The sequence below is a fragment of the Oncorhynchus kisutch genome, linkage group LG10 (genome assembly GCF_002021735.2).
Source record: "Oncorhynchus kisutch isolate 150728-3 linkage group LG10, Okis_V2, whole genome shotgun sequence".
NCBI classification, from domain to species: Eukaryota; Metazoa; Chordata; class Actinopteri; order Salmoniformes; family Salmonidae; genus Oncorhynchus; species Oncorhynchus kisutch.
Genome location: NC_034183.2, coordinates 49,372,145 through 49,384,961, shown reverse-complemented (window position 1 = coordinate 49,384,961; position 12,817 = coordinate 49,372,145). Strand labels below are relative to the sequence as shown.

Below are 12,817 nucleotides of genomic sequence, written 5' to 3'. Positions count from 1 at the left end.
TTTTGGTACCCTTCCCCAGATCTGTGCCTCGGCACAATCCTGTCTCAGAGCTCTACACACAATTCCTTCGACCTCATGGCTTGGTTTTTGCTCTGACATGCACTGTCAACTGTGGGACCTTATATAGACAGGTGTGTGACTTTCCAAATCATGTAATCAAATCATCAGAGCAGCTCACAGATCACTGGACCTGTACATAGCCCATCTGTAAATAGCACATCCAATTACCTCATCCCCATACTGTATTTCTTATTCAAATGTGTATACTACTTATAGAAATATATATACTTATACAGATTTACATACTTATTTAAAACTATCATACAGTAAGTGCCATGATAAATTCCCAATTAATATAATGTAATGGTTCATTAGGCCACTATCAACTCCCCTTCCACACATCAATGTGCCATCAAAAACCTGCCAATACCTTTATCGTCGATGTATGCCTTGAAGTCCCACGTACTGTTGCTGCTGTTTGTGCCATTGTAGTCCATAACGTCATTAAAACCACTGGTGTCGTTGAAGGCCATAGTGATGTTGTCCATGTTGGTAGAGTTTAAACGCCATTCCACAGGGGGCCAGTAAACACACTTCTGCTTCAGGTTTCCCATGAACAGTTGAAGGCCGACCAGAGCGAACACAGCCAGGCAGAACACTGTTAGGATCATCACATCAGCCAGCTTCTTCACTGACTGGATCAAAGCGCCCACAATGGTTTTCAGACCTTAAAATAACCCAAAAAAGCATTCAAATAATCTGTGATCTGAAAACTATTTGTCGAAGAATGAATAACATATCGTTGAGAATATTTGATTGTGCTTGATATCCTTGTTCTCTGTATGGTGTCATTAATAACCCATTTTTTTATTGTGTAGCTTGTGGAGCATTGTGCTTATAATATAATAATAACAGATGCAATTTAGCAGATGCCTTTTTTCAAGGTGACTTACAGTACAAAACAGTGCGGGAATTACAACCCAAAACAACCCTAGGGTTGCTAGCACCACACATTTACCAACTGAGCTACACAGGACCCAAAGCAGGTGTTCAAAAGCAGGTGGTGCAGTAAACAAACACACCCCAGTGGGATTTTGGACCTTCTTATGTGACACGTACCGGGAATTACAGTGATTGTTTTAAGGGCTCGGAGCACACGGAACGTCCTGAGGGCAGACACGTTGCCCAGGTCAACGAACTCTGTGAGGTACCTGCCGAGCACAAAACATGACAACACAACCAGCACATTAGAATAGAGGTGTTGACAGTTGATGTGTCAGTTGAACAAAAAAATCTGTTCAGATTCATGGACTTTAAATGTACAGTTAATTCAATACCATTGGCTCAGTTGTTATTCTAACATAGAGGATCAGAGGGTTGCTATGGTAAAAGATATGGTTTAGCGGAGGATATGTTTAGCTCGGGGTAACTGTCCACTTCTAGAGCCAAATGGCAGTGTTATCTGTAAACTGACTGCAGAAGGCAGGCGTGCGACTAGACCAGTAAGACACCATATGGAGATTTAGTTATGAAGTGGCATACGTCATGATGTGGCTGGGACTCAACAGCAAAAGTTTCAATGTTTGAAGAAGGATGACACTTACAAAAATACATATGAAAGAAACTAGATCACATTGGGCTCCAGAGAAACAAGGTCTGTTTCAGATTTTGATAGCAGGATCCTTAACCCACTTATATGTACGGTAACTCAAATATTTGTAATCTTATATTTACATGATTGAAACTAGCTGGATGAACTATATGGTGTTACTTTTCATCGGGGCTCCAAGGCCATATATAGTACAGTCACAGTGCAGCATTTTGGACCGCCACAGAAATTCAGCCATTTGGTACTGGGACAAACAAAGCCCGGGAAGGAGGTGAGCACCTATAAATAGACCCAGACTGTGGTGTGTGACCGTCCTTTGCAAGTGGACAAATATTTTCATTCATTTGGGGCTCCATGATAAAGCGAGGCAAGTGGTGTAGAAGGGCATTATGGAGAGAGAAAGGGATAGAGAGATATATTTTATATTTATATTTGAGTCATTTTGCAGACGGTCTTATCCAGAGCGATTTACAATTACAACTCCTTAGCCAAACAACATGAAAACTTAGCTGCTTCAAAGAAAAGGAAATACATGCAAGCTTTTTACTGTTTACAAAAGACTAGTCGATCTGAGTCATAGAGTTCACACTTTTAGCAAACTTCTGACCCTGGACGAGACACGGGGCAGGGAACATGTCCACAATAATGACAGGGAAGTGTCATGGTGGCAGAGAGTTCCATTTCAGTCCAGTCAATTCAGGAATTATTCATGAATTAAACGTTTCCCAGTATTTCAACTTTGGTGAATAATGAATTTCACCACATTCTGAATCGACTGAGTTGAAATAGGACTCGACCTAAGGTGAGTGCACAGGTGTGAGGATCGGAGGCAGGGGGGACTAGCCCTTTCTAGGTGGTTTTGAGCGAATAAAGTTGTATTCTAGATGGTTTTGACCAGGTCGTGGAAGTCATCATCGTCGTATTTGATGTGGTAGACAGAGGGTTTAGAGAGGGAGTGAATGGGGAGAGAGAAAGAGTACATGGGGTGCTGGGTCCTGGGGGGAGGAGAGATAAGGAAGCAGACAAGGCCAGGGTCAAACTCATTAAGCCATTGGAGATGTCCTTTGACCTTCCTGACCTTTGACCTTACTCCTTCACTCATGCACACAAAGAAACACAAATACACACACACTCTAACACCTGCTCCCGTGTCTAATGGTACTGCGCTGACGACTGACGGCAATCACTCTCCGAATACTCACGCCATGCTGATCACCATAAAATCCAGCCAGTTCCATGGATCTCGAAGGAATGTGAAATCTCCAACACAGAAGCCTCTGGACAACACTTTAATTGTTGCCTCAAAGGTATAGATACCAGTGAAAACATATCTGTAATGCAAAAAAAATGGGGAAGAGAGAGAAGCTTTATAAAATAGCCTTTGGTGAAACTTTGTAGTGGTCAAAATGGCTCTCAATAATGTTATGACCAACCTTTTAAATAATTACAAAAAATCACTGATATTTATATGAACATTTACATGTTTTTTAAAAAAGTGCCCCCATCCCAAAACCTGAATAATCTTCTACGTAGGTTTGAAACTTACTCAACAGTTTTACTCCATGCCGGAGGGTCACTCATCGTCATGAACACACAGTTGGACATGATTGTTAACATGATGAACATGCTAAATAATGTACCCATATTAAGGAAATAACATGGCATTATAATGGTATTCAAATCTAATTCTATGGACCAATTTAATTAGTACATTTTTTAATAACAATTTTTATTTGATTTACATCTTTGATTCATATGAATATAGTAATCGGTAGTCGCTAATGGGTGACATACTGGATTGTAAAAATCTTTAATATTACTAAAATCACATTATAAAATCACTACCATTTCCCATTGAATGGCAGCTTCTGATACGAGTAGGGGGAGAGGTATGTTTCCTCATCAACAATTCACGGTGTTCCCGAAATTGAAAGCATCTCGAGCTCCTGTTCACCGGACCGGTAGTTTCTGATGCTAAAACTCATTCTAATTAGATCAATTAGGTGTGTTGCAACTGTTGCCAAATAATGACATTAACATATATTGCTAAGGACGTGTGAGTAGGGTGACTCGCCTAGGTCTTAAACCCGAGCCACCAGCGCCAATGACGAACACCCTAACCACTGTCCCAAGAAGGGATATCTCTAAGGCATGTGCTTATTGGGCCAGTATAGTTAGGCCCTGTCCAGAACAAACCCTAACCCCTCCTCCCTACGTAGATCTGAAATAATTTAATATGCATAAATAATAAGGTGAATGCACTTTGAAGTAAATGTCATCTCTGTTAAAAGTACACCCAAGACAAACTTTCATTGATCCTAGTGATTCCAGAGTATCCTTAAAACAGGTCAATATGCCCCACCAACATCAGACAGCTATGCAGAAAATCCTTACATTTTGAAAAAAGTCAATCAAATCAATAATGAGAGAATAGTCAAATTAACTGATAACTGACACAGACATGATGGTGTAGCAGGAATATCTGAATGCCGTGAACCATGAGGTTGTGAGTTCAAATTCCAGGTGTTGAATAATAATTCCTGTATACACTGAGTGTACAAAACATTATGGACACCTACTCTTTCCATGACATAGTCTGTCCAGGTGAAAGCTATGATCACTTATTGATGTCACTAGTTAAATCCCCTTCAATCAGTGTAGATTAAGCGGAGGAGACAGGTTAAAGGAGTTTTAAGCCTTGACAATTGCGACATGGATTGTGTATGTGTGCCATTCAGACAGTGAATGGGCAAGACAAAATATTTAAGTGACTTTGAACAGGATATGGTAGTAGGTGCCAAGCACACCAGCTCGTGTCAAGAACTGCAACGCTGCTGGGTTTTTCACACTCAACAGTTTCCTGTGTGTATCAAGAATGGTCCAGCACCCAACATACATCCAGCCAACTTGACACTGGGACAACTGTGGGAAGCATTGGAGTCAACATGGGCCAGCATCGATGTTGAATGCTTTGGACACCCTGTAGAGCCCATGCCCTGATGAATTGAGGCTGTTCTGAGGACAAAGGGGCATTCCCATGAAACGTGTCTAGAACATTAATATTGTATATACCATGGCATTGTTCAATACTCCTTTCTGGTTGGCTTGAAGGACATTCTAGAGCATTTATTATTTCCCTATAACGCACTGTATATTTGCACGGTAGAATTCAATGGCTATAGTTCATTCTTACATGTTCTATGTTTGAGCTGCTGCTTTTGAAAGCAAAAGTCGAACTGGAAACTGTATTGGTATTGAATTAGATTTTCGTAATAATAAGCTAAGACTGATTGTTTGGTTAGCTAAACTAGCAAGTCTGTTCGGTTACCACGCAACAATTGCAGCTATCTAGTTGACTTGCTAGCTACTTCAGTGAATGTTGAACACATTTCTAGTGGCAAATCTGTTCAAATATAACCAGGGTATAAAAGGGATAATCAACTCGGGGCTCGATGCATTGTCTAGAAAATAATGTAACGCCGTGGAGTATGTTTTGTGTGACATTGATGGAAAATTCTCCCAACCCTCAGAAAACTGGACACTCAAACACTATGGGAACATTAAGGGTAACATTTAAAAAACGGTCTTTCTCCCTAGTATTGTAAACTGGGATGTAAATCAAAAATATCTATGATAAGTACAAAGCCATCCCCCTTCCCCACTTCAGCCAATTAGATCACGTCTCTCTGTTCCTACTCCCTGACCTACAAGCAGCAACTCAAGAGGGAGATACCAACACAGAGAATAGTGGGGCGCTGGACAGCGGAGGCAGATTCAATGCTGCAGGACTGTTTTGAGAATGCTGATTAGAATATATTCAAAGATTCATCCACTCAGGACTCATCCACTGACATTGAGGAATATACACTGCCTACTCAGTCAAGGGTTTTTCTTTATTTGTACTATTTTCTACATTGTAGAATAATAATGAAGACATCAAAACTATTAAATAACACATATGGAATCATGTAGTAACCAAAAAAGTGTTAAACAAATCAAAATATATTTTATATTTGAGATTCTTCAAATAGCCACCCTTTGCCTTGATGACAACTTTGCACACTCTTGACATTCTCTCAACCATCTTTATGAGATAGTCACCTGGAACGCATTTCAATTAACAGGTGTGCCTTCTTAAAAGTAAATTTGAGGAATTTCTTTCCTTCTTAATGTGTTCGAGCAATCAGTTGTGTTGTGACAAAGTAGGGAGGTATACAGAAGATAGCCCTATTTGGTAAAAGTTCATATTATGGCAAGAAAAGCTCAAATAAGCAAAGAGAAATTACAGTCCATCATTGCTTTAAGACATGAAGGTCACTCAATCCAGAAAATGTAAAGAACTTTGAACGTTTCTTCGAGTGCAGTCGCAAAAACCATCAAGCACTATGATGAACTGGCTCTCATGAAGACAGCCACAGGAATGGAAGACCCAGAGTTCCCTCTGGCGAAGATGATAAGTTCATTAGAGTTACCAGCCTCAGAAATTGCAGCCTAAATAAATGCTTCACAGAGTTCAAGTAACAGACACATCTCAACGTCAACTGTTCAAAGGAGACTGTGTGAATCAGGCATTCATGGTCCAATTGCTGCAAAGAAACCACTACTAAAAGACACCAATAAGTAGAAGAGACTTGCTTGGGCCTAGAAACACGAGCAATGGACATTAGACCAGTGGAAATCTGTCCTTTCGTCTGGGGTCAAAATCTGAGATTCTTTGTTCCAACTTATGTGTCTTTGTGAGATGTGGTGTAGGTTTATGAATGATCTCCGCATATATATATTTCCCACCGTAAAGCATGGAGGAGGAGGTGTAATGGTGTGGGGGTGCTTTGCTCGTGACACTCTCTGTGATTTATTTAGAATTCAAGGCACACTTAACCAGCATGACTACCACAGCATTCTGCAGCGATATGCCATCCCATCTGGTTTGGGCTTAGTGGGACTATCATTTATTTTTGAACAGGACAATGAGCCAACACACCTCCAGGCTGTGTAAGGGCTATTTTATCAAGAAGGAGAGTGATGGAGTGCTGCATCAGATGACCTAGCCTCCTCAATCCCCCGCCCTCAGAGTGAAGGAAAAGCAGCCAAAAAGTGTTCAGCATATGTGGGAACTCCTTCAAGACTGTTGGAAAAGCATTCCAGGTGAAGCTGGTTGAGAGAATGCCAAGAGTGTGCAAAGCTGTCATCAAGGCAAAGGGTGGCTATTTGAAGAATCTCAAATAGTTTTGATGTCGTCAGTATTATTCGACAATGTAGAAAATAGTAAAAATAAAGAAAAACCATTGAATGAGTAGGTGTTCTAAAACTTTTGACCGGTAGTGTACATCGTCAGTCACAGGCTTCATTTGGAAATGTGTTGATGATGTTGTACCCGCAGTAACAATCCGGACATACCCAAACCAAAAACCCTGGATGAACAGAGATATCTGTACCATGCTGAGTGTCCGTACTGCAGAATTCAATGTCAGCAGAACAAACCCAGATGACTTGGTGGCTTGCGACACGTACAAGGCAAGAAGATAAGAGCTCCGCAAATCCATTAGGGAAGCAAATAGAAAATACAGAATCAAAATGGAATTGATGCTTGACAACTCAGACTCGTGAAACATGTGACAAGGACTAGACTATCACGGACTACAAAGGCAAATCCATCAGTGTGGTGCCCACCGAAGCCTTCCTCCCAGATGAGATTAACACATTCTATGCTTGCTTTGAGACAGACAATACCGATCCATCCAGGAAGAGTCTAGCTGCTCCGGACGACCAGGTGCTTTTGCTCTCCGAGGCTGAAGTGAGGAAAACTCTCAAAAGAGTGAATATTCTGGCCCAGATGGCATTCCTGGGAGTGTGTGCTGACCAGTTGGTGGTGTCTTCTCTGACATCTTTAATCTGTCCCTGTCCCAGGCTGTAGTCCCCACCTGCTTCAAAGAGAATTCCATCGTCAAAGTGCCCAAGAAAAACAAGATAAAATGCCCAAATGATTATAGCCCCATCACGCTCACCCCAGTCATCATGAAGTGCTTCGAGAGGCTGGTCATGTACCGCATCAAGGCCAGCATGCTAGGCACAGTGGACCCACTCCAATTTGCCTACCGTTCAAACAGATCGACAGAAGATGCCATTTCCATTGCTATTCACACGGCCTTAACACATCTGAACAAAAGGAACACCTATGTGAGGATGCTGTTCATTGACTACAGTTCAGCATTCAACACTGTTGTTCCCTCCAAACTTAACACCAAGCTCAAAACTCTGCGTCTGGATACCACTCTTTGCACTGGATGCTGGACTTCCTGACGGGCAGACCACAGACTGTGAGGATTGGCAACAACATCTCCTCCACACTGACTCTTAACACAGAGGCCCCCCAGGAGTGTGTCTTCAGCCCTCTGCTGTACTCCCTGTTCACACATGACTGTGTGGCTTTGTACGACACCAACTCCATCATCAAGGTTGTAAGCTTGAACCAACAACGACAAGTCAGCATATAGGGAGGAGGTAAGTGAACTGGCATTGCGGTGCCAGGACAACAACCGCTCCCTCAAAGTCAGCAAAATAAAAGAGTTGATTATTGACTTCAGGAAGCAGAGGAGTGAACATGTCCGATCCACATCAACAGGACTGCAGTAGAGAGACTCAGCAGTTTTCAGTTCCTCAGTGTTCACATCACCAAAGACATGACATGGACCAACAACCCCACCACTCTTGTTAAGAGGGCGCAACAGTCTCTCTACTTCCTAAGGTGGCTGAAGAAATTCACAATGCCACCCAGGTCCTCTTCATATACTACTGCTTACACCATCGAGAGCATCCTCACTAGTTGCATCACAGCCTGATACAGGAATAGCTCCATCCATGACTGCAAGGCCCTCCAGTGAGTAGTGAAGATGGCTCAGTGTCCCCACACATCCAGGACATCTACTCAAAATGGTGAAGAGGCCAGCAGCATCATCAAGGACCCCACACACCCCAGCCTCGAGCTGTTCACTCCCTTACTGTCGGGCACATGGTATCGGATCATGAGGTCTGATAACAACAGGCTCAGAGACAGTTTCTATCTACAAGGACATCAGACTGCTGAACACTGCTGAACTGGACTAACCACCTGCTCTGACTCTCCACACCTTTGCACACACGCACACACACACGCACACACACACACCGTAGCACATTTCTTGGACTCTGAACATTCAGCAGGATCCTAAGTTATATTTATGTATAATGTAGATCAGTGAGATATTTGTATTGAAAGGATATGAATGTATGAGAATTTTGATGGATCCTCTCCTGAGAATACTGAAGGGTGTTAGAATATAGCAGGCAGGCTCAGCATTGAACCTGAAGATTGTATTCCCTTTGGTGATGACGATAAAGGTCTGAAAAACAAGAAGTAAAGATCAGTGAAGAAATATTTGAAGTCCAATATTATCTGTACTTTAATTGAATGTATTGATGTTTGTCTCAAGGATATTAGCAACATAAAGTGTGTAGTAATTGTTGTAAATCAGAGGGCATTTACCCTCTGAATAATAACAATATAATAATATTACTTGGAATGTGTAAATCCACCTCTGATTTGAGCTTAGTGTAAAGGAAATGACTTTGTGATGATGTCTGGTTATGTGGACACTCAGCCCTCAGGCCACTAAGGGTCATGGGCTGCAGTGCTCACTTTGTGTGATTTGTAGAAAGGATCCAGTTCCTCCAGAGGCGTGTTGAACAGCTCAGGTGGCGGGTCTCCGTAGATGAATGGCAGGGCCTTGCCGGCCTCCAGGTCGACGGCTGGCTTTGGCAGGTCCTCCTCTGCCACCTCCGGAAAGGTTTGAAAAAAACATGATTACAAACACTTTACCATTTCTTACGAGCACTGATTTTGCGGATAGCTGCTATTTTGAAAGCAAGTTTAACTTGCAATGGCTTGACTGTGATATATGGACATTTGAATTACCTTACTTAAATCCACTGATTGTGAAGTCAACTCTGGAATCTCGATAAGTGTCTGCAAAATGACTGAAATGTTAAATGTACCTCAATGTTCAGGGCCTTTTTTCTCTCCTGCTCCTCTGCTTCCTCGGCCATCCGCCTCTCGATCTCCGCCAGCGACTCAAGGGTGAAGCGGCGAAACACTTCGGTGCCTGTGGGAGGGAGCAGGGCGACCATCTTGGCATTCTGCTGGGCGAGAAATGCAACCACACCGGGGTCTCTCAGCAGGTTTTTAAAAATGAAATGTAACCTTTATTTAACTAGTGTGCTGTGAGTTGGAGGGATGGATCAGGAAGATGAAAAGATATTAGGCATGAAAATGGAAGTTGAAAAAATACATCTTTAAAATGCATTATTTAAAACATGTTTTGGCATATTGTTTCATTTGGGTATTTCATGGAGAGGGACAGGTACAAAGAGAAAAGACTGTGTGAGGACACTGTGCGGCAGTTTCAGCTGCAATGTGAACTCAGACATGTGGGTCCTTTTCTGTGTTTTTGAGCAGCCAAGCTTTCATCAGCACTTTTTACAACAATCCGTAGCCTTGAAACCACTTTACAGAATCCTCTTCCCTTTCGTCAACGGAAACTCCTTTACAATGACAAGACAACTTCTAAATAATATTATTTTGACCGTACCAAGGCAGTGTGGCTGGTGGCTCCACAGGCATGCATGCCAGCGGTAACCAGTCATTCAGGGCAGGACGGGCTTTGAGTCCCACATTTTTTGCTAAATGTTTTTCCCCCCCAAAATATAGACATTCTTTTGGGGGGGGGGGGGCTTGCCTGTTTTGCATGTTATTTTGGCATTCATCCGTGTCAAATATCAGTTTGCAAACAATGTAAAAGATATATACAGTGGGGCAAAAAAGTATTTAGTCAGCCACCAATTGTGCAAGTTCTCCCACTTAAAAAGATGAGAGAGGCCTGAGAGGCCTCATCATAGGTACACTTCAACTATGACAGACAAAATGAGAAAGAAAATTCCAGAAAATTCCAGTGTAGGATTTTTTATGAATTTATTTGCAAATTATGGTGGAAAATAAGTATTTGGTCAATAACAAAAGTTTATCTCAATACTTTGTTATATACCCTTTGTTGGCAATGACAGAGGTCTAACATTTTCTGTAAGTCTTCACAAGGTTTTCACACACTGTTGCTGGTATTTTGGCCCATTCCTCCATGCAGATCTCCTCTAGAGCAGTGATGTTTTGGGGCTGTTGCTGGGCAACTTTCAACTCCCTACAAAGATTTTCTATGGGGTTGAGATCTGGAGACTGGCTAGGCCACTCCAGGACCTTGAAAAGCTTCTTCGTTGCCCGGGCGGTGTGTTTGGGATCAATGTCATGCTGAAAGACCAAGCCACGTTTCATCTTCAATGCCCTTGCTGATGGAAGGAGGTTTCCACTCAAAATCTCACGATACATGGCCATTCATTCTTTCCTTTACACGGATCAGTCGTCCTGGTCCCTTTGCAGAAAAACAGCCCCAAAGCATGATGTTTCCACCCCCATGCTTCACAGTAGGTATGGTGTTCTTTGGATGCAACTCAGCCTTCTTTGTCCTCCAAACACGACGAGTTGAGTTTTTACCAAAAAGTTCAATTTTGGTTTCATCTGACCATATGACATTCTCCCAATCTTCTTCTGGATCATCCAAATGCTCTCTAGCAAACTTCAGACAGGCCTGGACATGTACTGGCTTATTAAGCAGGGGGACACGTCTGGCACTGCAGGATTTGAGTCCCTGGCGGCGTAGTGTGTTACTGATGGTAGGCTTTGTAACTTTGGTCCCAGCTCTCTGCAGGTCATTCACTAGGTCCCCCCATGTGGTTCTGGGATTTTTGCTCACCGTTCTTGTGATCATTTTGACCCCACGTGGCGAGATCTTGCGTGGAGCCCCAGATCGAGGGAGATTATCAGTGGTCTTGTATGTCTTCCATTTCCTAATAATTGCTCCCACAGTTGATTTCTTCAAACCAAGCTGCTTACCTATTGCAGATTCAGTCTTCCCAGCCTAGTGCAGGTCTACAATTTTGTTTCTGGTGTTCTTTGACAGCTCTTTGGTCTTGGCCATAGTGGAGTTTGGAGTGTGACTGTTTGAGGTTGTGGACAGGTGTCTTTATTACTGATAACAAGTTCGAACAGGTGCCATTAATACATGTAACGAGTGGAGGACAGATGAGCCTCTTAAAGAAGAAGTTACAGGTCTGTGAGAGCCAGAAATCTTGCTTGTTTGTAGGTGACCAAATACTTATTTTCCACCATAATTTGCAAATAAATTAATAAAAAATCCTACAATGTGATTTTCTGGATTTTTCCCCCTCATTTTGTCTGTCATGGTTGAAGTGTACCTATGATGAAAATTACAGGCCTCTCTCATCTTTTTAAGTAGGAGAACCTGCACAATTGTTGGCTGACCAAATACCTTTTTGCCCCATTGTATATATATATCATAGAGTTAATAAAGCCGCATACCACGATGGTCTCTTTTTTGTTTTCTTGAGTAAGGCAGCTCCAAAATGCAGGTTTCAGCCTAGCTCAGTGCTTTCTGTGGTGGTGGGGCAAGCCAGCAGAAAACACGGAGCATTTTTGGCTCAGTGTTCTGTCACTCATGGGGATACTACGTCACTGCCAAGTCTAAGGGTAGACCTAGAAAATTAAAGCCACTTGGGTTCTGCCGTAGAGTTACTTTAAAAGTGCCAATCCAAGAAGGCGCAAAGTCATTGGCCACAGATAAAATGACGTCAAATCACATTATATGTACAATAGCTTTGATTGGACTGATCATGTCAACATCATACTTTCAAAATCTTAGCTATCACTCATCATTATGAATCAAGTTGACAATCTACTGGCAAATCCTTTTTATTCCTTGTCATATGAAGATAAATAAATGAGAGAAATTAGCTCATCGGCCATTGGGCATAAACACTGCATAACAACTTGGAAATCTCTAATTCAACAATGAGTGGTTTGGAAGGAATCAGTGACAGTGGCTAACTCAGCAAGTATTGCAAAGTAATCACTAGCCTGCAATGCAGTGGAGTGGCTGTGTGGTCCCAAATCTGGGATTAAGGGGCTCTTTTCCAAGTTTAAAATTATAAACATTTAACATTGTTTAACAACTGTTAACACGGAACTGCGAAAACTTCAGTGAGTTCAAGACAAATGACAAGTCAGGAATAAACAAGCTCCGACTGGGAAAATATGTTTTGAACGGT

The 12,817-nt window shown here is 42.1% G+C and overlaps 1 protein-coding gene across 2 annotated transcripts in view; it reads right to left on the bottom strand.

Annotated features, from left to right (window-relative positions):
* Positions 1-12,817, bottom strand: part of LOC109898299 (sodium channel protein type 4 subunit alpha B-like) — a 59,037-nt gene that overhangs the window by 31,239 nt on the left and 14,981 nt on the right. The window contains exons 2-8 of one of the 2 annotated variants that reach the window (XM_020493228.2): positions 9,641-9,781; positions 9,285-9,422; positions 8,870-8,988; positions 3,156-3,245; positions 2,812-2,940; positions 1,120-1,211; positions 431-727 (exon numbers count right to left, since the gene is read on the bottom strand). In XM_020493228.2, coding sequence (XP_020348817.1) covers positions 431-727; positions 1,120-1,211; positions 2,812-2,940; positions 3,156-3,245; positions 8,870-8,988; positions 9,285-9,422; positions 9,641-9,772 — 997 coding nt within the window. In that variant the 5' untranslated portion in view covers positions 9,773-9,781. Of the gene's footprint in view, positions 1-430; positions 728-1,119; positions 1,212-2,811; positions 2,941-3,155; positions 3,246-8,869; positions 8,989-9,284; positions 9,423-9,640; positions 9,782-12,817 lie in introns of those variants that run through there. The other variant, XM_020493230.2, reaches the window with a different exon arrangement.